The 23,437-nt window shown below is 41.8% G+C and overlaps 1 protein-coding gene across 1 annotated transcript in view; it reads right to left on the bottom strand.

Annotated features, from left to right (window-relative positions):
* PTPRJ (protein tyrosine phosphatase receptor type J) overlaps nt 1-23,437 on the bottom strand; it is a 146,907-nt gene that overhangs the window by 68,561 nt on the left and 54,909 nt on the right. The window contains exon 2 of the mRNA XM_084855422.1: nt 109-127. Within this exon, the coding sequence (XP_084711548.1) occupies nt 109-127 (19 nt within the window). The remainder of the gene's footprint in view (nt 1-108; nt 128-23,437) is intronic.

Genomic DNA, 23,437 nt, shown 5'->3' with positions numbered 1-23,437 from the left:
AGGGCTTTAAATACCATTTATACAGGTTTGTTGAGTCATCTGTATTGATTTGTGTTTAACTGCTAGGCATAAAACTGAAATCTGAACATGTAGTAGAATGGTACTTACAAGCAGCAGCAACTTTTATCTGTAAAAGAAAAAGAAAACAAGTATTAGAACATCCCAAACACTTTATTTGTACTGTGGCATGTGCTGTTAATGCTGTACCTCCATAACAAGGTGACAACTATGCTAAAACAAAGTAACTTTATGGGGCTGGGGTCTCCAATGTGTTGCTCATGGGCACCAATGGGCCTGGGGACACCATCTCTTGGTGCCCTCCCAGGCTCCCCATCCCTCCCGATTTCTATTTTATTGCTTAAGGTTTTGTTTGTTTTTAATTAATATATATATTTTAAACCAGGAGAAGGTTGGCATACCACAAAGTGAAGTACTGCCCCCCACCGCACCATTTTATTTGAGTTCACAAGAGAGGTTTTGTGTTTTGGAGCTCCTACCTACTTGTACTCAGGTTCTTGGGCAAGTTACTTTTCTTTTAGTCTCACCAATTTGTCTTCTGGGAAATTAAGTGTTTTGTGACCAGCTATGCCCACCTGGGCAGCTATTTAATAAATGGGCAAGCCCCACCCCATGGAAGCCATTTTGTGAGAGTGCCCACAACAGACACACAAAATTCTGAATGTGCCCACCAAACCAAAATGGTTGAGGACCCCTATTAACCATCAGAGCTTCTGTTCTGTCAGCCAACTTACGAAGATTCTATTATCTTAAATTTTGTTGTTTATTCAGTCAGTCGCTTCCGACTCTTCTTGACTTCATGGACCAGCCCACGCCAGAGCTTCCTGTCGGCCGTCGCCACCCCCAGCTCCCCCAAGGTCGAGTCTGTCACCTCCAGAATGTCATCCATTCATCTGGCCCTTGGTCGGCCCCTCTTCCTTTTGCCTTCCACTTTCCCTAGCATCAGCATCTTCTCCAGGGTATCCTGTCTTCTCATGATGTGGCCAAAGTACTTCAGTCTTGCCTTTAAGATCCTTCCCTCAAGTGAGCAGTCTGGCTTTCTTTCCTGGAGTATGGACTGGTTTGATCTTCTTGCAGTTCAAGGCACTCTCACAATTTTCCTCCAGCACCACAGTTCAAAAGCATCGATCTTCCTTCGCTCAGCCTTCCTTATGGTCCAGCTCTCGCAGCCATAGGTTACTATGGGGAATACCATTGCTTTAACTATGCGGACCTTTGTTGTCAGTGTGATGTCTCTGCTCTTCACTATTTTATCAAGATTTGTCATTGCTCTCCTCCCAAGAAGTAAACGTCTTCTGATATCCTGGCTGCAGTCAGCATCTGCAGTAATCTTTGAGCCTAGAAAGACAAAGTCTGTCACTGCCTCCACGTTTTCTCCCTCTATTTGCCAGTTATCAATCAAGCTGGTTGCCATAATTTTGGTTTTTTTGAGGTTTAACTGCAACCCAGCTTTTGCACTTTCTTCTTTCACCCTCGTCATGAGGTTCCTCAGCTCCTCCTCGCTTTCAGCCATCAAAGTGGTATCATCTGCATATCGGAGATTGTTAATATTTCTTCCAGCAATTTTAACTCCAGCCTTGGCTCCATCAAGCCCAGCACATCGCATGATGTGTTCTGTGTACAGGTTGAATAGGTAGCATGAGAGTATACAACCCTGCCGTACTCCTTTCCCAACCTTAAACCAGTCTGTTGTTCCGTGGTCTGTTCTTACCATTGCTACTTGGTCGTTATACAGATTCTTCAGGAGGCAGACAAGATGACTTGGTATCCCCATACCACCAAGAACTTGCCACAATTTGTTATGATCCACACAGTCAAAGGCTTTAGAATAGTCAATAAAACAGAAATAGATGTTTTTCTGAAACTCCCTGGCTTTCTCCATTATCCAGCGGATATTGGCAATTTGGTCTCTAGTTCCTCTGCCTTTTTGAAACCCAGCTTGTACATCTGGCAATTCTTGTTCCATGAATTGCTGGAGTCTACCTTGCAAGATCTTGAGCATTACCTTACTGGCATGTGAAATAAGTGCCACTGTTTGATAGTTTGAACATTCTTTGGTGCTTCCCTTTTTTGGTATGGGGATATAAGTTGATCTTTTCCAATCCGTTGGCCATTCTTGTGTTTTCCAAATTTTCTGGCATATGGCATGCATCACCTTGACAGCATCATCTTGCAAGATTTTAAATAGTTCAGCTCAGATACCATCATCTCCTGCTGCCTTGTTATTAGCAATGCTTCTTAAGGCCCATTTAACCTCACTCTTCAAGATGTCTGGCTCTAGATTTGACCACACCGTCAAATCTATCCCCGATATTATTATCCTTCCTATACAGATCTTCCGTATATTTTTGCCACCTTTTCTTGATCTCTTCTGCTTCTGTTAGGTCCTTGCCATCTTTGTTTTTGATCATACCCATTTTTGCCTGGAATTTACCTCTGATGTTTCTGATTTTCTGGAAGAAGTCTCTTGTCCTTCCTATTCTATTATCTTCTTCCGCTTCCACGCATTGCTTGTTTAAAAATAATTCCTTATCTCTTCTGGCTAACCTCTGGAATTTTGCATTTAATTGGGCATCTCTCCCCCTATCACTGTTGCCTTTTGCTTTCCTTCTTTCTTGGGCTGCTTCCAGTGTCTCAGCAGACAGCCATCTTGCCTTCTTGGTTTTCTTTTTCTTTGGGACATTTTTTGTTGCCGCCTCCTGAACAATGTTGCGAACTTCTGTCCATAGTTCTTCCGGGACCCTATCTACTAAATCTAGTCCCTTAAATCTATTCTTCACCTCCACTGCATATTCATTAGGAATATTAGTGAGCTCATATCTAACTGATCTGTGGGTCTTCCCTATTCTCTTTAGTCTGATTCTAAATTGTGCAAGAAGAAGTTCGTGATCTGAACGACAATCAGCTCCAGGTCTTGTTTTTACTGACTGTATAGATGTCCGCCACCTTTGCCTACAAAGGATGTAGTCAATCTGATTTCGGTGTCGACCGTCTGGTGAAGTCCATGTATAAAGTCGTCTCTTAGGTTGTTGGAAGAGAGTGTTTGTTATGCACAGTGAGTTGTCTTGGCAAAATTCTATCAGCCTATGTCCTGCTTCATTTTGTTCTCCCAGACCATGCTTGCCTGTAATTCCAGGTGTCATTTGGCTACCCACCTTAGCATTCCAGTCTTCTGTAATGAAAATAATATCTCTTTTTGGCGTATTATCCAGTAGGTGCTGCAGATCCTCATAGAACTGATCTACTTCTGCATCTTCAGCATCTGTGGTAGGGGCGTATATTTGGATCACTGTGATGTTAAATGGCTTATCCTGAATTCGAATTGAGATCATTCTGTCATTTTTTGGATTGTATCCAAGCACTGCTTTAGTCACTTTATTATTAATTATGAAGGCTTCTCCATTGCTTCTGTGGTCCTCTTGTCCACAGTAGTAGATCTGGTGGTCATTTGATGTGAAGTGGCCCATTCCAGTTCATTTCAGTTCACTGACACCCAAAGTGTCTATATTTAATCTTGACATCTCCTCAATAACCACATCCAATTTGCCCTTACATTCCAGGTTCCTATGGTGTGTTGATCTTTACAACATTGGGTTCGTCGTTCACCACCAGCACCATCAGCTGCTAACCATCCTTTCGGCTTTGAGCCAGCTGCATCATCACATCTGGGGCTAGTTGAACTTATCCTCTGTTCCTCCCCAGTAGCATTTTGACCATCTTCCGACCTGGGAGTCCTATCTTCCGATGGTATACCAACATATCTCTGGTTATACTGATCCATTTAGTTTACATGGCAAGAATACTGAGGTGGGTTGCCGTTTCCTTCCCCAGGGATTGTATTTAGTCTGACCTCTCTGCCATGACCTTCCCGTCTTGGGTGTCCCTTCACGGTTTAGCTCATGATGTCATTGAGGTGCTCAGGCTCCAGCACCACGACAAGGTAACAATCTCCTTTGCTGAAGATTATCTTAAATTGACACTATCAAATATTCACCATCCTGGTCACAGACAATGACAAAACACTTCATGAAGCCAAGGAATTAAAAGAACCATTTCTATTGTCTGTTATGTAACATGACCTAAAGCAGAACACTGTCATGGTGGTAAGCTCTGGGCTGCACATCTATTCCATCCCCTTGATCCAGAAATCCAACAGCATGAACAACCCCAGTCCAAGTTTAAGAAAATGGGCACGCTCATAAAGATGCTGATACTTGCAGATATACAGAACCATGGAGATGTACAGGCAAAAGGGAAAACAAAAGAGCTGAACAAGGAAGATAGATAGATGATAGATAGATAGATAGATAGATAGATGGATGGATGGATGGATGGATAGATAGATAGATAGATAGATAGATAGTTTTAAAATGTTTTTAAGGTCATCTTCAAGAATATAAATGCAGAAGAAAATGAAATAGCAAAATATATATTACCACTTCTCCTACAGCGAAGGCTAGAAATATTTATAAAAGCTGAGGATATAATTTCAACAAGACTCCCTGCAGTTTGTTATCCTATGTGATGACTCTATTTGTAGGCATGACCTATTGTTCGGAAAGCTTTTTGCATGGGCTACTTATGTTTCTAAACACACTTGATGGTAATGTTATCTATGATCTACCTCTCATCACTTACATTTCTGAAAACTGCTTATGTTGTAGTGCGTGCCTGATCTCCACTGAAATATGGACTTGCACAAGTAAACAGTCAAAAAAAAAAAAAAAGAACACTAGAATGAATTAGCTTTCATATGTAAAAACACACACAAAGACCATGGATCAGAACATGGATCAAACCTAAGGAAAACCAAACTCATCATACTTCATGCTGTTAAAATGCTTCCAAACAAAGGGGTCCGGGCACTAACAGTCAGCAAGCATTGTGCAACTATTCCAACTTTTTTTCCTCATCGGATAAGACAAAAGACAGAAGAAGCAGTGGGAAAACATGGCTTATGGCCAACAGGATTATGGATGGAAGATGACAACATCTGGACCCCACCACCACCACAAAATTCTGTGAAGGAGGGAGGGTGATTTCACAGTAAAAGCCCAATCTCAAAGTACACCATGTTGCATAGTGAAGGGGCCAGTTCATCACTAGGGGTGCTTCCAAATGAAGGGTTTATGGTGAAATCACATTTCCTAGTTCACAGAACTTTATGGAGGTTCCAGATGTTGTTGTCTTCAGTTTGTAGCCCTCCTGTATTTTCTTACTGCTTTTCCTGACTTTTTTCTTACCAGAAAAAAAATACGTTAAGGAAGAAAAGATAGAATAGCTGCTCAATGCCTTTAAATTGTTAGGGCTAGGAGCCCTCCATGTGGAAGCACCCTAAGTTGCCAGATTTGTTACCCTGGCAGCAACTACACCACCAGGATAATCCAAGAAGTGGCCCTTAGTGAGATATCATCACCATGAGAGAGAACATTTAACAGATGTACAATGCTTTGTTTTAGTCATCCTCAAAAATCATCCTGTGAAACAAGTGTTGCTTCCATTTCCTAACAAGATCATAGCTAAGCTCAGAAAACCTGTGTCTCGGATTCAAAATCTACTATAGCCCTATTCAGGTGCTTTAAACCTGAATTCAGCAAACATGGAAGGAGAGGAAGCACTCCAGCTCTGCCCTTCTCAACTGTCACACATTCATCGCCCTTGGCTCAAGGGGGGCAACTGTCTGAAGAGGAGAGCCTCCTGTATGCATGGAGGCTCTCCACATGAGCCAGAACCCTGATTTTCCAGTGTTCTGGCTCATGCCCTCCACAAGCTGAAAACAACAAATGCATTGAAGGAGGGGCCGTGGCTGGAACACTCCCTCTCTTCACATGCTTGCACTATTCAGGTTCAGGACACCTGAATAGGGCTACAGTAGATTTTGAATCAGACTTCTGTTTCACCTTGAATTATGGCCAATAGAATTATCTTAATGAAAGAAATAATCTTCATTTATCAGTCAATGAGTCTAATGAATACATACTGAGCTAGGGACAGCTATGCATTCAAAATGCAGAAGGGTTCTATTTTAGACTAGATCCAAATCTTTTCCTGGGTCTGGTTCAATCTGGGACAGCTGGGCATCATGGGACAATGCATGGGTCAGTTGGGCATCATGGGACCTGTAGTTCCTATGATGGCCTACTACTAACACTTGTAAGGGGTGAAGTCCAGGACCTCTGGGACACAAACTGAACCCTTCCACTTCACCTACTACCTCTGATAAAGAAATTCGAGACTATTAAAAATATTCTTCTTTTAAAAATATTAAAGATCTAGACCTTCCTTCTAAACAGTGCTTTATTTTTCTAAACATTGTCTGTGAATTAAAAAAAGACTGATAAAATCTGTTTTTTTTTTAATACTTGTTTTAATTTCTGATAGTCAGGTGTTCAATAGCTACATTTCCACTGAATATCTTCATGATTTATATTCTTCCTATTGGAATGATGTAATCAGTTAGACAACTTTTTTGTAAAGACATCTTGCATATATAGTTACATTCAAATATATTAATGGTATGTTGCTCATAATTCACAGGGCACATATATGGAATTAGGACACTTAAAAGTGAAAGCATTGAACAATTTGTAATACCACTGGCAAACCACTAGATGCCACAATGAAACCACAAACACTGTATGCCGTCCCCCCCCCCCCCCCCCGTTACCGACCTGCCTCCAGATGAGCCTTTTCTTGTGCAATCACACTGCCTCATTCACAAAATTTTACAAGGGGTCTTCCATTTGCAACCCTCCAATATTTTCCCAGTTCTTTTTTTTCCTTACCAGGAAAAGCCATTAAAAAGGAAAAGACAGAATAGGTGCACAGTGCCTTTTGAATGCTAGCACTGGGAACGTTCTGTCTGGAAGCTCCCTAAGAGATGTAGTATTTACAACAGGGCTGGGGTTTTTTTGCCAGCTAACTGACACATTTTGCTAGGTTGCCTTCAGGATTTGGCAGGGATAAGGGCATCACTACTGTGCCAATTCCTTTCTTTCCTTTCCAGGCATTCCTAGCGGATCACATTGGGCAATTTCTGCTCCTGGACTTTTATGATAGGAGTGCCACAGTGTTCAGTCTTACCACCATACCTACATGAAATCCCTGGGACTGATCATCTGGAGTTTTGTATCATTCATTCATTGATTACATTTCTATATCACCCAACAGTAGTTAACAGAACAAGCCTTAAAATATATTGATGTGTTATATCCAATGTTATGCTAGCATTTTAATTCAGAACTCAAACTGAGAAACCCAAGGGTAGTCTGTGTCCACAGCATTTTTCTAACTTTTGGCCAGCAACCAGGAAGTGAAGTCCTTTGGGTTCCCTTTATTCTGAAGCCAAGTAACTATAATTCGTTATGCTCTGTTTGTCCCCCTTTCCTCCTAAATCTATCAGTTTCCACCCTGGCAGCTCACCACTGTCACCAGCCCCAAGCTCCTCTGGTCACATAGCCTCCCAATCCCCTGCCTTGCATAGTGCAACTTCCACTCCTTATTTGGCAAATACTAACTTTTGAGCTGAGCAAGGAAGCCTTTTTCACTACTTAGCACCCAACCCTGGCCCACAAAAACACTGGTGGGGGGGGGGAGGGTTTAAAAGGGGGGTTGTATACCACCAAAGTTTTTGCAGGCTGGATTAGGCCCACAGGCCAGAGATTCCCTACTCTTGCCCGAGTCCCAATATCCTATTCAGGCTTTTTAAAAATAATCTTACTTTATTCCCTTTTTTGTAAATTTACTTTAATGTGATTAGTTACTTTTGCTTTTCATTGATTTTCATGCATTTAGATATACTATGTTTTATAGCAGAGTTTTTATGAAAGGTGTGAGATCTATGGATGGGTGAATTCGCTTTCTCCTGCTTTTAAGTTTTTTAAATCCCAAGTTCTTTCTTTCTCAAATACGAAGAACTGTGCAAATTTTGGTAAATTCTTATCAAAACCAAACTGAAATGAAATTCTCATGCAGCCCTAGTTAGAACAATGTTTGATTTAAATTTTTAAATGACTGTGATTTAGAAGAAATGATTAACAAAAAAAGAGATGTGCCTACATATTTTAGAACTATTATATCACAGAATATACTGATAAAAAGGATGTCTGTATGAAATAGTGCTCCAACTCTTTAAAAGGTTCACTGTGCCCCATATCAACTTAGAATAATGAAGCAAAGCCAGAAAAACCTGAAATAAAAGTAGTAATTATATGAGTGCAATCCTGACCTCCTTGGAAATTTAAGAATTTTGTAAAGTATGTCTACAAGGATAGGAATGCTACGATGGGCTACTTGTCTTCCAGAACCCAGTGGCACTGAATAGCTTAATAATCATATCCCAGTCATTTGATTCTTACATACCAGATATAAGATATGTTCCTGAATGAGTGTATCTCTAATAATATATATACTCCACTGTAGCACTGCACAACAAAATGTGCTAGTCCAGGGCTGCTTTATGATCACATCTATATGGACTCTTCAGTGTTTGCAAAGTACTTTGTAATTCTTATTCCCCAAACTCACAGTTTTTTATAGTGCAACAGCATCTGGGCTGCATTGCGCCATACACCGGATCACAGTTCAAGTAGTCACCTCTAAGTTTCTACTGAAATCATGCATAAAAAAAAATGTCTTCTGTCAGCAGCAAGGGCCCGACAGTTCACCATGTCTTTAAAAAGAGGAAAAACAGCCTCCCTATAAATGTCTATTTGTTGTTGTTCAGTCGTTCAGTCGTGTCCGACTCTTCGTGACCCCATGGACCATAGCACGCCAGGCCTTCCTGTCCTGCGCTCTCTCCCGGAGCGTGCTCAAGTTCATATTCATTGCATCCGTGATGCTATCTAGCCATCTCATCCTCTGCCGTCCCCTTCTCCTTTTGCCTTCAGTCTTTCCCAGCATCAGGGTCTTTTCCAGGGAGTTTTCTCTTCGCATTAGGTGGCCAAAATATTGGAGCTTCAGCTTCAGTATCTGTCCTTCCAATGAGCACTCAGGGTTGATTTCCTTTAGGATGGACTGATTTGACCTCCTTGCAGTCCAGGGGACTCGTAAGAGTCTTCTCCAGCACCACAGTTCGAAAGCATCAATTCTTCGGCGCTCAGCCTTCCTTATAGTCCAGCTCTCACAGCCATACATTACTACTGGGAAAACCATAGCTTTGATTAGACGGACCTTGGTCGGCAAGGTGATGTCTCTGCTTCTTACTATGCTGTCTAGGTTGGCCATAGCTTTCCTCCCAAGGAGCAAGCGTCTTTTAATTTCATGGCTACAGTCACCGTCTGCGGTGATCTTGGAGCCCAAGAAAGTAAAATCTGTCACTGCTTCCATTTCTTCCCCTTCTATATGCCAGGAAGTGATGGGGCCAGATGCCATGATCTTCGTTTTTTTAATGTTGAGTTTCAAACCAGCTTTTGCACTCTCCTCTTTCACCCTCAACAAGAGGCTCTTGAGATCCTCTTCGCTTTCTGCCATTAGGGTGGTATCGTCTGCATATCGGAGGTTGTTGATAATTCTCCCAGCAATCTTAATTCCGACCTCTGATTCATCCAACCCGGCATTTCTCATGATGTACTCTGCATATAAGTTAAATAAGCAGGGTGACATTATGCAGCCTTGTCGTACTCCTTTCCCAATTTTGAACCAATCGGTTGTTCCATCTCTGGTTCTTACTGTTGCTTCTTGACCCTCGTACAGGTTTCTCAGGAGACAGGTAAGGTGGTCTGGTACTCCCATCTCTTTAAGAATTTGCCACAGTTTGTTGTGATCCACACAATCAAAGGCTTTAGCGTAGTCAATGAAGCAGAAATAGACGTTTTTCTGGAATTCTCTTGCTTTCTCCATGATGCAGCGAATGTTGGCGATTTGATCTCTAGTTCCTCTGCCTCTTCTAAACCCAGCTTGTACTTCCGGTAGTTCTCGGTTCACATACTGCTGAAGCCTAGCTTGTAGGATTTTGAGCATCACCTTGCTGGCATGTGAAATGAGCGCAATTGTGCGGTAGTTTGAACACTCTTTGGCGTTGCCCTTCTTTGGAATTGGAATGTAAACTGACCTTTTCCAGTCTTGTGGCCACTGTTGAGTGTTCCAGATTTGTTGGCATATTGAGTGCAGCACTTTAACAGCATCATCTTTTAGGATCTTAAATAGCTCGGCTGGAATACTGTCATCTCCGCTAGCTTTGTTGTTACTAATGCTTCCTAAGGCCCACTTGACTTCACTCTCTAGGATGTCCGGCTCAAGTTCAGTGACCGCACTATCATGGCTATCAGGGACATTCAGATCTTTCCTGTATAGTTCTTCTGTGTATTCTTGCCACCTCTTCTTAATCTCCTCTGCTTCTGTTAGGTCCCTGCCTTCTTTGTCCTTTATCATGCCCGTCTTTGCACAAAACGTTCCCTTGAGATCTCCAATTTTCTTGAAGAGATCTCTAGTCTTTCCCATTCTGTTGTTTTCCTCGATTTCTTTGCATTGTTCATTTAAGAAGGCCTTCTTGTCTCTCCTTGCTATTCTCTGGAACTCTGCATTCAGTTGGGTATATCTTCCCCTTTCTCCCTTGCTTTTCGCTTCCCTTCTTTTGTGAGCTACTTGTAAAGCCTCCTCAGACAGCCACTTTGCTTTCTTGCATTTCTTTTTCTTTGGGATGGATTTCGTTGCTGCCTCCTGAACAATGTTACGGACCTCCGTCCATAGTTCCTCAGGCACTCTGTCTATCAGGTCTAATCCCTGAAATCTATTCCTCACCTCCACTGTATATTCATCAGGGATATGATTTAGGTCATACCTGAACGGTTTAGTGGTTTTCCTGACGTTCTTCAATTTAAGCCGAAATTTTGCAAGAAGCAGCTCATGATCTGAGCCACAGTCAGCTCCAGGTCTTGTTTTTACTGACTGTACGGAGCTTCTCCATCTTTGGCTGCAAAGGACATAATCAATCTGATTTCAATATTGACCATCTGGTGACGTCCATGTGTAGAGTCGCCTCTTGTGCTGTTGGAAAAGAGTGTTTGCTAAGATCAGCATGTTCTCTTGGCAAAACTCTATTAGCTTTTGTCCTGCTTCATTTTGTACACCAAGGCCATGCCTGCCTGTTATCCCGGTGATTTCTTGACTTCCTACTTTAGCATTCCAATCCCCTATGATGAAGAGGACATCTTTTTTTGGTGTTAGTTCTAGAAGGTGTTGTAGGTCTTCATAGAACCGATCAACCTCAGCTTCTTTGGCCTCAGTGGTTGGGGCATAGACTTGAATTACTGTGATGTTGAATGGTTTGCCTTGGATTCGTACTGAGATCATTCTATCATTTTTAAGATTGTACCCCAGTACTGCTTTTCCCACCCTTTTGTTGACTATGAGTGCTACTCCATTTCTTCTAAGGGATTCTTGCCCACAATAGTAGATATGATGGTCACCTGAATTAAATTCGCCCATGCCTGTCCATTTTAGTTCGCTGATTCCCAAGATGTCGATGTTCAATCTTGCCATCTCATGTTTGACCACCTCCAGCTTACCTTGATTCATTGATCTGACATTCCAGGTTCCTAAACAATATTGTTCTTTACAGCATCGGATTTTCTTTTCACCACCAGACACATCCACAGCTGAGTGTCCTTTCGGGTTTGGCCCAGCCGCTTCACTCTTTCTGGCGCTACTTGGAAATACCCTCTGCTCTTCCCCAGTAGCATATTGGACACCTTCCGACCTGAGGGGCTCATCTTCCGGGGTCATATCTTTTAGCCTTGTGATACGTTCCATGGGGTTTTCTTGGCAAGAATACTGGAGTGGGTTGCCATTTCCTTCTCCAGTGGACCACATTTTGTCAGAACTCTCTGCCATGACCTGTCCGTCTTGGGTGGCCCTGCAGTTTTTATAAATGCGAAGAAAACATGAAAAGTCTCTCAGAAAGGAAACATGGCCGACATGGTGCAGATAAGGTGGCTGAGTTCACAGAAATGTCTGGTAAACATTTAGAAGGCATGGATATTCAAGTAACATGTTTCACAGTGAGGGGAACATTGCAAGGACTTTCTCTTCAGTAGGTGCTGGTGATGAGTATGGACCCTGCCTTGAGGACTGGTTGTCTAATCTATGTTCTTATACCAGGCTCCGCACATATTGCAAAAGAAATGCATGTGCTCCTTTTCCTAGACGCACACCAATTTTCATATTGGAAAAAAGAAACGTATGAAGTGTTCCTAATTATTTTATTATTTTTAAGGTAGCAAAGAGGGCAAGTGAACATTTGTCCATATATCAGAAATCTCCCTCCAAATAGTGAGTCTGGACCCACTAGTGTGAAGCATGAGCCCTTTAAGTAGGGTCTTATGTCTGCCAGTATTTGGGGGTTTGAGGAACAACAGAGAAGCAAGAAGTCAGCAGTTTCACTTCTTTGTCAGAAGCTGAGAATCACAGAGAAAATTTCAATTGCTCTTAGTAAAGAGGGTTCAGGAACCACAATGTTAGTGTGTGCACTCTGTTTCTCTACAGTTCAGAATATATTTATTTATTTATTTATTTATTTCATTTCTATACTGCCCAATAGCCGAAGCTCTCTGGGTGGTTCACAAAAATTAAAACCAAACAACACACAATAAAACAATTTAAAATATATAGAACATTAAAACCACAATATAACAATACAACCACAATAAAACCTAGCATACATATACAGGAGAAATTGAAGTCACATACTGAAATTAAGTGTTGGAAATTTCCACAGGTGGAAAAAGCTACCTACACTTTTGTCAGAGGAAATGGAGGTTCAAAAAGCTGCAATAATACACATGACTGTTCTCCACAATCCTGTTCAGTTGTCATTTTTCGCTTTTGAAGTACCCAAGATTGTATACTTGCTACTTCAATAGTTTTTAGCCTTCCTCTTGACAATATCGAGCCTCATGTGGCGCAGAGTGGTAGGCGGCAGTAATGCAACTGAAACTCTCCCCACAACCTGAGTTCGATCCCAGCGGAAGCTGGTTTTCAGGTAGCCAGCTCAGGTTGATTCAGCCCTCCATCCTTCCGAGGTCGGTAAAATGAGTACCTAGCTTGCTGGGGGAAAGGTAGTTAGGACTGGGGAAGGCAATGGCAAACCACCCCACTATACAGTCTGCCAGGAAAATGCCAAGGAAAAATGGCGTCCCTCTAGGGGTCAGTGACGATTTGGTGCTTGCACAAGAGGAACCTTTCCTTTTCCTTGACAATATCACATACTATCAAGCTTGTCCTAATCTACAGCTATATCCTGGCAGTATGTCCAAATTCTGCTACTAACTGGGAGTTTGTATAAAAGCAAATTCCCTCTACATCTCATCTATTTCTCCTCTCTTTCCCTCAAGTCAGTTAGTTAAACAAGGTACTGTTTAGAATAAAGAAAACCTAGGATTATTTAACAGTAACATTCCATAGTAAAATATCTCAATAAGCAAACTTTTCATTATCACTTCTTGTTTGGATATATGCAACTTCAGTCCAACCATTTCACCAAGCTCCAGAGGAATAAATGTGGAAGCCATTTGTGGTAGCTCTAATGAAACAGCCTGTCCTAGCGTATCAAGCAATTAGTGCCATCAAGCTAACCAGTGTGACTATGCCTCCAGTGATTACGCTGTTTAGTTCTAGCAGATATCTTGTCCAATCTGTGTGATACAGATGTATCATAGGCTGATACTAGGTAGGAAGATCTAGCCACATCCATCTATGAGGTAATCATATCATGAAACAAAGGCGGGATTTCTGCTGGAAATGGGTACAACTTTCCCATGGCAGCCATGGTGGAAAAAGTTAGTATCAGGAGTATCAATGGTATGGAGGCTAATAGCCATGACCTGTTTCAGTGGGAACTCTTTGCACACTGAATCCATAGTCGTGATCGGTTTCCATGGGAATTCTGTACACACATTATGCAATACAGTTTCATGGACAAATTGAAGGTTTTGAAGCTGACTGACCTGAATATTGATAATGAATCTCTGAAAATGTTCTAGGTTAAAAAAAGAAAAGAAGATTGCCAATGCATTCCATGAATATGTACATACAGAGCAAGATAGATTTTAATCTGTTACCTCAAGGTTACTAACTTATTTTAAAAATCAATAAAACGCTGTCCAAGATGAAAATTCCACGATATAACGCTATCTAGACTGAAACCAGCAACTGTCTTTCCATCTCTTTGTCGCAAAGAGTTAGGCATTCTAGAAATACCAAGAAACAGAATCCAGGACAGGGCTAAACAGAGTGCAAGTTAAATTTCAATAGAGTTAATTTCGTTTTATGGGATAAAATAAATAGACTGTTGGGAGGAGGATTAAAAGCCTTCTTCCTCCCCATCCTCACCCAAAATCTGGAATTATCTTGCAAAGTTACCCTCCATGCCACTGATACTCCTGATATTTACTTTCTTCAACATGGCTGCCATTCATTCCCACAAGAAAAAGTCAAGTGCTATATTTTGGGACTCTATAGCAATTGATGCTAAACCTGCCTCCACTTATATTGGGTGGCCAAATTTCCTCTGACAGACCATATAGAGGTATAAGATGTCTCTGAGTTAAGGTGACACTGAGGCTGGTTTCAGACATTACAGCAGGGAAGGAACCATCATGGCTCATAGAATAGTAGGGTTGGAAGGGGCCTACAAGACCATCGAGGCCAATCCCCTGCTCAATGCAGGAATCCAAGTCAGAGCATCCCTGACAGATGGTTGTCCAGCCTCATCTTGAATGCCTCCAGTGTGGGAGAGCCCACCACCTCCCTAGGGAATTGGCTCCATTGTTGTATTGCTCTAACAGTCAGGAAGTTTTTCCTGATGTTCCGCTGGAATCTGGCTTCCTCTGACTTGAGCCCATTATTCCATGTCCTGCATTCTGGGATGATCGAGAAGAGATCCTGGCCTTCCCCTCTGGGACAACCTTTCAAGTACTTGAAGAGCGCTATTGTATCTCCCTTCAGTCTTCTCTTCTCAAGGCTAAACATGCCCACTTCTTTCAGTCTCTCCTCATAGGGCTTTGTTTCCAGTCCCCTGATCATCTTTGTTGCCCTCCTCTGTACCCGCTCCAGCTTGTCTGCATCCTTCTTAAAGTGCGGTGCCCAGAACTGGACACAGTACTCCAGATGAGGCCTAACCAGTGCTGAGTAGAGGGGAACTAGTATTTCCCAGGATTTGGAAGCTATGCTTCTATTACTGCAGCCCAAAATAGCATCTGCCTTTTTTGGCAGATCACATTGTTACCCACATCACATTGTTGGCTCATATTCAGCTTGTGATCAACAACAATTCCAAGATCCTTCTCACTTGTAGTGTGGTTGAGCCACGTATCGCCCATCTTTTAACTATGCATTTGGTTTCTTTTTCCTAGGTGCAGAACTTGGCATTTATCCCTGTTAAATGTCATTCTGTTGTTTCCAGCCCAGCGCTCCAGTCTATCAAGATCACTTTGAATGTCATTTCTGTCTTCCAAAGTATTAGCTATCCCACCCAATTTTGTGTCATCTGCAAATTTTATCAGCATTCCCTGCACCTCCTCCAAGTCATTAATAAAAATTCCTTCCCCTGCCCGTGTGACCACCATTTGCATAATCTCCTGCTATGCAGTGGGGGTTTGCGTGCATAACGGCGGTTGCTTCATACCACCCTAAAACCCATGGCATGCAGTAGAGGTTGTGCGGGAGTGGGAGAAGGAAGCACAATGGTTCCTTCCCCCACAGTGATCGTCCGAACCAGGTCCGGGACTCATTCTGACTGCATGCACACCCCAGAAGGTATCTCTCTCTAAACTTGCACAAATCGCACTAATGGATATCTTGCTAGTGTAGTTGGAGACATTTTCATTCAGTGGGCATAGGTTTACCCAGCCTCAGTGTCTGCAATAACTATGAATGTTAAAGAGCTTCAATAATGAATAGGTTTACAAATCATTGTACAAAAACCATGTAAAACAATCAGCTAACAAATCTAAAGACCTCAGCTAGCATTGGACTTTCCACATCAACTGGGCAGCCCATAAAATTGGAGCAAATTACCATCAATTATTCTGCATGTCTTTTTGCATGTCTACCTCTCAGATCATTGAGGTCAAGCACAGAGGAGCTTTATAGTTCACTGTCCAGCTTATATAGAACACAATGTCATTTTTATTAATACATCTCTTTACTAACTTGCCAAAGTTTTCCAATTTTAATTAAATTCTGCATCATGTTCAATCTGCTTCATATAAACTTCACTGAAATTGTGGTAGAAAATTTTTTAGAAATGTGAAATTTACAGAATCCAACATCATACAAGTGGACTTCCATTTGGATGACATGACTTTCTCTCTCTGCTCCCCTGCTGCAGCCCTCCACAAATCCAATCCAGAGGGACCCTCAGGCCTCTGGAACACATTTTAGAGTGCGGCGGGAGGGGGAGAAAATCACACACACACCATTCCACTGATGGAAGCCATTCTGTCAGGGGCACCATTTCATTGGATTTCACCCACAATTCTTTAGTTTTATTATGGACAGCCTCAACACCAAGCACTTCCTATATAACAAGGAGAGAGTCACACAACTCCCCCAGGGCAAGATGTATAAACTGCATGTGCATATTATGCAATGAGCATGCAAAAAAGGGAAACAATTCAGTTGAGCTTCCTCAACTATGGCTTCTTTGTAATGCCCAAAGCAACCTTCAAGAATACTTCTTGTAAGTAAAGAGAAAACATGGCAAAAGGAACTGAAATGTAATGGTTTTGCGATGCTGTTGAAACAACTTTCATTGTGCTACTGACATTTTGCTAGAAACAGGAGAACACCTAGCTGAAATATCTCTGGGATTCAGGCTGCAATCCTATGCATCCTTACATGGGAGTAAGTTCCGTTCAACACAGTGGCACTTTTCTTCAAACAAACTTAAGACTATGCTGTAAATAAAAAATCAGAGATGAGTGGATACTTCTAAGAATACATTTTGACACCTTACTTAAAGTGTTTCCCTCAGGGAAAACTGAATGAATGGGTGTCATTCAAAGCCACAATCCATTGGTTATGTGGTATATTGTTAAAGGTACAGCTGCATGGAGTAATGTCCATCTTTACTGAAGTTGTGATTAGTGGAAATCTTGCTTAATGTGCATTTCAGTTGTTTCCAGAAAGGTCCTGTAATGTCACTGCTGTCCACATTCTCTATTGCAAGGGAGACCCATCAGCAAAACTGACATAAGCCAAACAAGGATTGCACTCTATGGTGAAGTAGCATTCGCTGCCTCACCCACAAGGTCTTGTGATTTTACAAGCCTTCTATTTTCCATATATTTAGCCAACTCAGAAGGAGATAGCAAAAACAAACACAAATCATTTCAGAGTTATAGACAGAAATATTTATTGCCTGGATCAAGCAATTCTATGATTTGCTACATATTACAACCTCAAGTATTCATGTTGGTACCATTCAGCTTTCTGCACATGCACTTCAATGCTGACACATGGACCAGTTGAGCTGAATTTCTCCAAGGTGATGTGTAGGTGACATCTGAAACATGATCTGTGCACATTCTAATGTAAATTTCTTCATGGCCACAAAGTCATCATTACACACTCACACACACACACACACACACACTTACTGGAATACATTAAGGAGATATTTAACCTCATTTTATTCTACATTCTTACAGACAAAAGCTAGCAATATCTACACCACACTTTCTAAGGAGAAGTCCATTTTAAAGGGATAAGGTTTTGCCTGTTTCCACAGCGTAAAGCTGACATGCTCTTAATTTCACTGGAGTATTTAAGCAAAATAATAACCTTATGCTTTATTTCTTCCAATTAGTGTGTTAAAACATATGCAGGAAGAACATATTCAGTTATACTGCGAGGAGGAAGTAAAGCCTTCACCAACTAAAGCTGTTTAGCAGCTAAACAATCCACATTATGACATACTTTCTAAGCAGACACCTACGGTAAATCAGTAGTTTCCTGCCCAGAATAGTTACTGACATTGTTTATTACTGGATTTTCCCCTCCCCTCCCATGCATACAACCCTTTAAATGTTTATATATGCTTGTAACTGTATCACCTCTGACAAACACACACAATACACACACACAAAACACACACACATCAGCATTTTGTGTCATATTGCTAAGGATCCTTTAAGCAATTGACTATAACCTTCAAAACAAGTTAAAACGGAATGTCAAGCTTTTGTTAACGGATATGAACAACAGCGAAAGGTCTTTTTGTGGCTTTCCATTTTCCCACCTTATTGAGAGAGACTTGTCACTTTATTCTGCTTTCTGCCCTACAGAAATGTCATAATCTTCACTGCTATGACCACATTTCTAAGAACAAACTGTGCCTAGCCCTGAAAAGTCTCTGGAAACATATACCTAATTAAAAACAAACTACCAAAGACATTAATACCAAATATAATCAAACCTGTGGGCAATGCTCTAGCTACTCTTAAACTCCATAAAGTCTTATAAGGGAGAAGTGATGCTTAAGGCTGGTATGGGCAGCAGGCAGGTTACGGTTTGAAGCCATGCTTCTACATGGTGTTTGTAGCTCTACTACAATGCAATTCTTATAATAAAAATTAATTTAATGTTTTGCTGAGCTCCTCCCATACCTCACTTAAAAAAGCAACCAGGCAGCACAGCCAGGTGATATAAGGCAGCACAGGATAACCAAGCAGAGCAAGGATGAACGCTACTCAACTCTCCTCGATCAAGGCCTCATATGAACTGTACGGGCTCCAGCACACAGGCCGAGAATTCCTCATCAATGCCGTTTTCCCCCCCATCCAGTATCATTGCAGGACTGGTCATTCTCTTTAGATGAGGCATCGCCACCTTTCCGCAAAACAGCATTACATGCGCTTGGAGTTTAGTGACAGCTCCTCCCTGGTTCCTGTCCCTTTCCCTCCCCTTGCATGTTATTGGTGGATGGGGACTAACACGCAGACAGTCCCCACACCAATCTCCCTGCCCCCCCCCCGCCTCCCCGTTCAGTGTCTTTGACAATCTCTGCCATTTACTCGGCTGTTTACTCGCTGGGAATGAACAGCAGGGGGCGCCCCAGCAGGTCAGAGAGCCAACATGCTGCTCTGCTGCCTCGTTCAGAACGCTGCAGGCCAAAAATGGCAAGGACTCAAAGTGGTGCCAGCAGGGGAAGACGGCATGCCCCACAGACGGTTGTCACCGCCTTTGCCATCTGGCTGCACCCCCAACAACCCCAAACAACCAGCCACCAGCACACAGTGGTTCATTCGTGCTAGGGGAGAAATAGATGGGGAGGTCATGGCACTCCATTTGAGCATATTTGGAAAAATACCACATTTTTCCATTTGAGGAAAACATGGGATAGATGGGTGGAAATGGTGGGATAATGACTGGACGATGATGACGTCATGTAATGGACCCTCACAATTCAGTGAATGGCCAATCATGAATGTGCGATAAACTGGAGGTGTAGGGATGCCCTATATCTCTCAAGCAAAATTTGCTTATTCACAATACCTGGTCTCTGGTCCCCATCACCTCAACTATCCTGACTATTCAAACTTTTGTGAAATTTAATTGCTCTAGGAAACCAAGCCTCAGGACCAGATAAGGCATAATCACTGCATTTACCCACATTGTTTCAACTCTTCCAACAGCATAAGCACCCGCACACTGTAAAGCAGGATTTGGCTTCATATGAGTTAGGTTAAATGTCAAGGGTGAAACTTCACTGAGGTCAATGGCCAAATTCTCACTGCTTTTCAGCTAGCCAGGACTTCAGCCAAAGGATTTAATACATCTAAGTATACAACTGGGAGCATTCAGCACAGCCAACACTCAGCAGAGCTAATCTAGAAGTAACAACAGTAGGAAAATTATTGCTTCTATATTCAGTCTTGCCCTCTCCAATTCAGGGGATGGGGACCTTTTTGCTTCAGAGTGGACCTCCGCTCCTGAACTAGAAACATTATTTTGTGGAAAAGGACCAGCATGTGCGGGATCACATGTTTTAAATTAAATGGGGGTGGTGGTGATGGATGCAGCTGGCAGACACTATTGTGGGAAAAAGTTTTATTACGCAGAGAATGTGACTTGTGGTATACTGGATCTTTTGGAATTGACTATCCTAGAAAACTGACTCTTCCTTCCTTCCTAAGTTCCTGTGTATCATTTTGGCTTAATAGAAATTGGAGCATGGTGGGGATGGAAAGAGGATAGACAATATAATTTTAGCTGACCATTCATAGTATGAGAAATTTCAAGAGGAAAGTGGGCCACGTGGATATCTAGAAGACCATCATGCTTTATAGCCACTGATCTAAAAGCAGTTACACAGTCAGCAGAATCAAACAGTGACACTTTTGATGGACCAAGCCACTTCTAGACTGAAGTGGGGATGTTAGAATGCTCCCCTAGTACAACAAACCTCCCTGCACATAGAAAAATGGCAATTCAGGGAGACAGGATTAGACTAGAGAACATAAAATGCTAGTTTTCTATGTAAAGGGAGATGTCTCATTTTGCCCTTAATAAAGGAGAGCATTCAAAGACATGATCACTACTTGTGGTATGAAGAGGTATAGACACAGTTCATGAAGATCTGTGTCATACAGTTCTGATGATTGTGTAGCTGTTCCTTAGAACACGACACAGCTGCTGAAGATAACATTAAGGCTAACAGCAGATGAAGCATTATTTACAGAAGCAATTACTAACAGTTCAGATGCAACAGACTACCAATAACGAAGCATAAATGTTAGGCACAAGTCAGCCTAAGGTATCCAAAGCAGCATTTGAGGGCAAAACAAATCTCTAATTTTAAAGAGATTATTTCATATTTGAATTTAAAACCTCAGCTGTGTAGTACATAATGGATGCTACTTTCAAGTGTGCACTGCTTAATTAACCATGGGATTTCATTCCTAGAGGGTGTTGTGGTGGCTACTGGCATAAAATATAGTTATGTGTATTCATGGGGGATGACTTTATTAGCAGGTATGAGCTATAATCCATAAGAATTGCTACCATATCGAGAGGTGGTATACTTCTAATGATCTTATGCTGGGGACAAGCAACAAGGGTCCACGTTGCTGTGCTTGAGAGCTTCCCTAGGGCACCTGACTGATTAATGCTGGCAAACTGCACCTTGGCCTGATCTAGCACAACTGTTCTTATGTTCCTAATAGAGAGACTTCCCCAACAACTACACAATAAACCTAACAACCAAGCAAAGGAAGCAAACAGGATGAGCCAACATTTGATTTCCAAGTGGCTGAACAGCAGCAATTGGTTCAGATTTCTTACTGTTTATACACAGAATGAGATGGGGGTGCTACTGCAGAAAGGGCCTTTTCAGTGGTGGCACCTCAGTTTTGGAATGCCCTCCCCAAAGAGGCTCACCTGGCGCCTGCATTTTGGTCTTTCCAGCACCAGACTTCATTCTCCCAGACATTTTAATCTTTCACTTTTAAAAATGTGTTAGTGCTTTTTAGATCCTTGCAGTGCTGCTGTCTTCTGTTGTTGGTGTCACCTTCGTTTTATTCTGTGACTGGTTGCTTTATTATCTTTGTGTATTTTATTTTATTTTTTTAATTATATTTTATGAACTGCCCAGCAAGCTTTGGCTGTTGGACAGTATAGAAATGCAATCAATCAATCAATGTATAGTGACTTACTAAGGAAAGCCTGGAAAGAGCAATCCTATCTGGAGAAGGTCAGTTACAAAGGCAGTGAAAGTAAATTACGATTAAGCTAAAGAAGTACCTGAGCTTTAAGGTATGCTGTCTTTTGCCTTTAGATCAGGGATGGGGAATGTATGGTCCTCCAGATGTTGTTGGATCAACATCTCCCATCAACCCTAGCCAGCACAGCTAATGGTGAAGGATGACGGAAGTTTATTTATTTATTTATTTATTTATTTATTTATTAAATTTATTAAGTTGCAGTCCAACAACATCTGCAGGGCCACACGTTACCCATCCCTGCTCTAATGGTTGCAGTGCTCAAACTCAAACTACAAACAGCCTCTAACCAACAATGAACAATTATATCTGTTTTAACCACTTAGAATACTGCTTGCATTTCCCTGGCACTCTATCTATCTATCTATCTATCTATCTATCTATGTGTGTTAACTAAAAGCTGCTGTCTGTCTGTCTTAAAGCTTAATTTATTGCCACATCATCTCTAGATGGATATAGTCTTTTAAACAGAATATTTCATATAATATATATAATATACAACAAAACTCAACACAGTCCTTCTTTCATTGTTTAAAGAATTTACGCACGGTACAATCTGGAATGGCAAAGATATGCCACAACTGACATTTCACAATTCAGTACATGAAAATACTTTCCAGGGAAATATGATGCATAGGAATAATTGAGTTCTTTGTCTTTCTATAAGCACAAACCACAAACAACAACATGGTGGAGACCTTCCTACACCTTCTCTGTTTCTGTGAAAAATAAAACTGTGCCACACTGGGGGGGGGGGGAGAATGCCTGGTTTTGATTGCCCTCCAATCTTATTTGATGAGTAAAATTTTCAACTAAAGCAATGTACCATAATTTGTGGGGTACCACATTTCCAGGGTTAGGGTCTTTGTATTTTTCCAGAACTTTTCTATTACTAGCCTTGCAGCCACTAGCATTAATTTAATCAGCTCCTTAGAGCCCAGAATTTTATTTTGGCCTTCAGATATGTATAACAGTGTGAATTTCGGTTGAGGATATTTAGGGCAGTATCCAATGGGATACTGTATCCAATGGGGCACTGCACCCCTGCCAATTCTGTTCTACAAGTGAGATCCACCACTTGTGCAGTCATAAGAACATAAGAAGAGCCCTGCTGGATCAGACCAAGGGTCCATCCAGTCCAGCATTCTGTTCACACATTAGCCAACCAGCGGTCAACAAGAACCCACAAGCAGGACACAAGTGCAACAACACCTTCCTGCCCATGATCCCCAACAACTGGTGTACATAGGCTCACTGCCTCTGGCACTGGGGTAGCACATAGCCATCAGGACTAGTAGCCACTGATAGCCTTTTTCTCCAGGAATTTGACTAACCCCCTTTTAAAGCCATCCAAATTGGTGACCATCACTACATCCCGTGGTAGTGAATTCCATAGTTTCACTATGTCCTGTGTGAAGAAGTACTTCCTTTTATCTGTCCTGAATCTCCCACCAGTCAGTTTCATGGGATGACCCTGGGTTCTAGCATTTTGAGAGAAGGAGAAAAATGTCTCCCTATCCACATTCTCCACATCATGCATAATTTTGTGCACCTCTATCATATCTCCCTTTCTCACATTTTTTTCCAAGCTAAACAAACCCAGCTGTTGTAACCTTCCCTCATAACGGAGATGCTCCAGCCCTTTGATCATTTTAGTTGCCCTTTTCTGCACTTTTTCCAGCTCTACAATGTCTTTTTTA

The sequence above is a fragment of the Heloderma suspectum genome, chromosome 1 (genome assembly GCF_057233095.1).
Source record: "Heloderma suspectum isolate Gila_16-S chromosome 1, 16-S_ref, whole genome shotgun sequence".
Classification (NCBI taxonomy): domain Eukaryota; kingdom Metazoa; phylum Chordata; class Lepidosauria; order Squamata; family Helodermatidae; genus Heloderma; species Heloderma suspectum.
The sequence above is the reverse complement of the archived record's forward strand: the minus strand, read 5'-3'. Positions and strand labels throughout refer to the sequence as shown.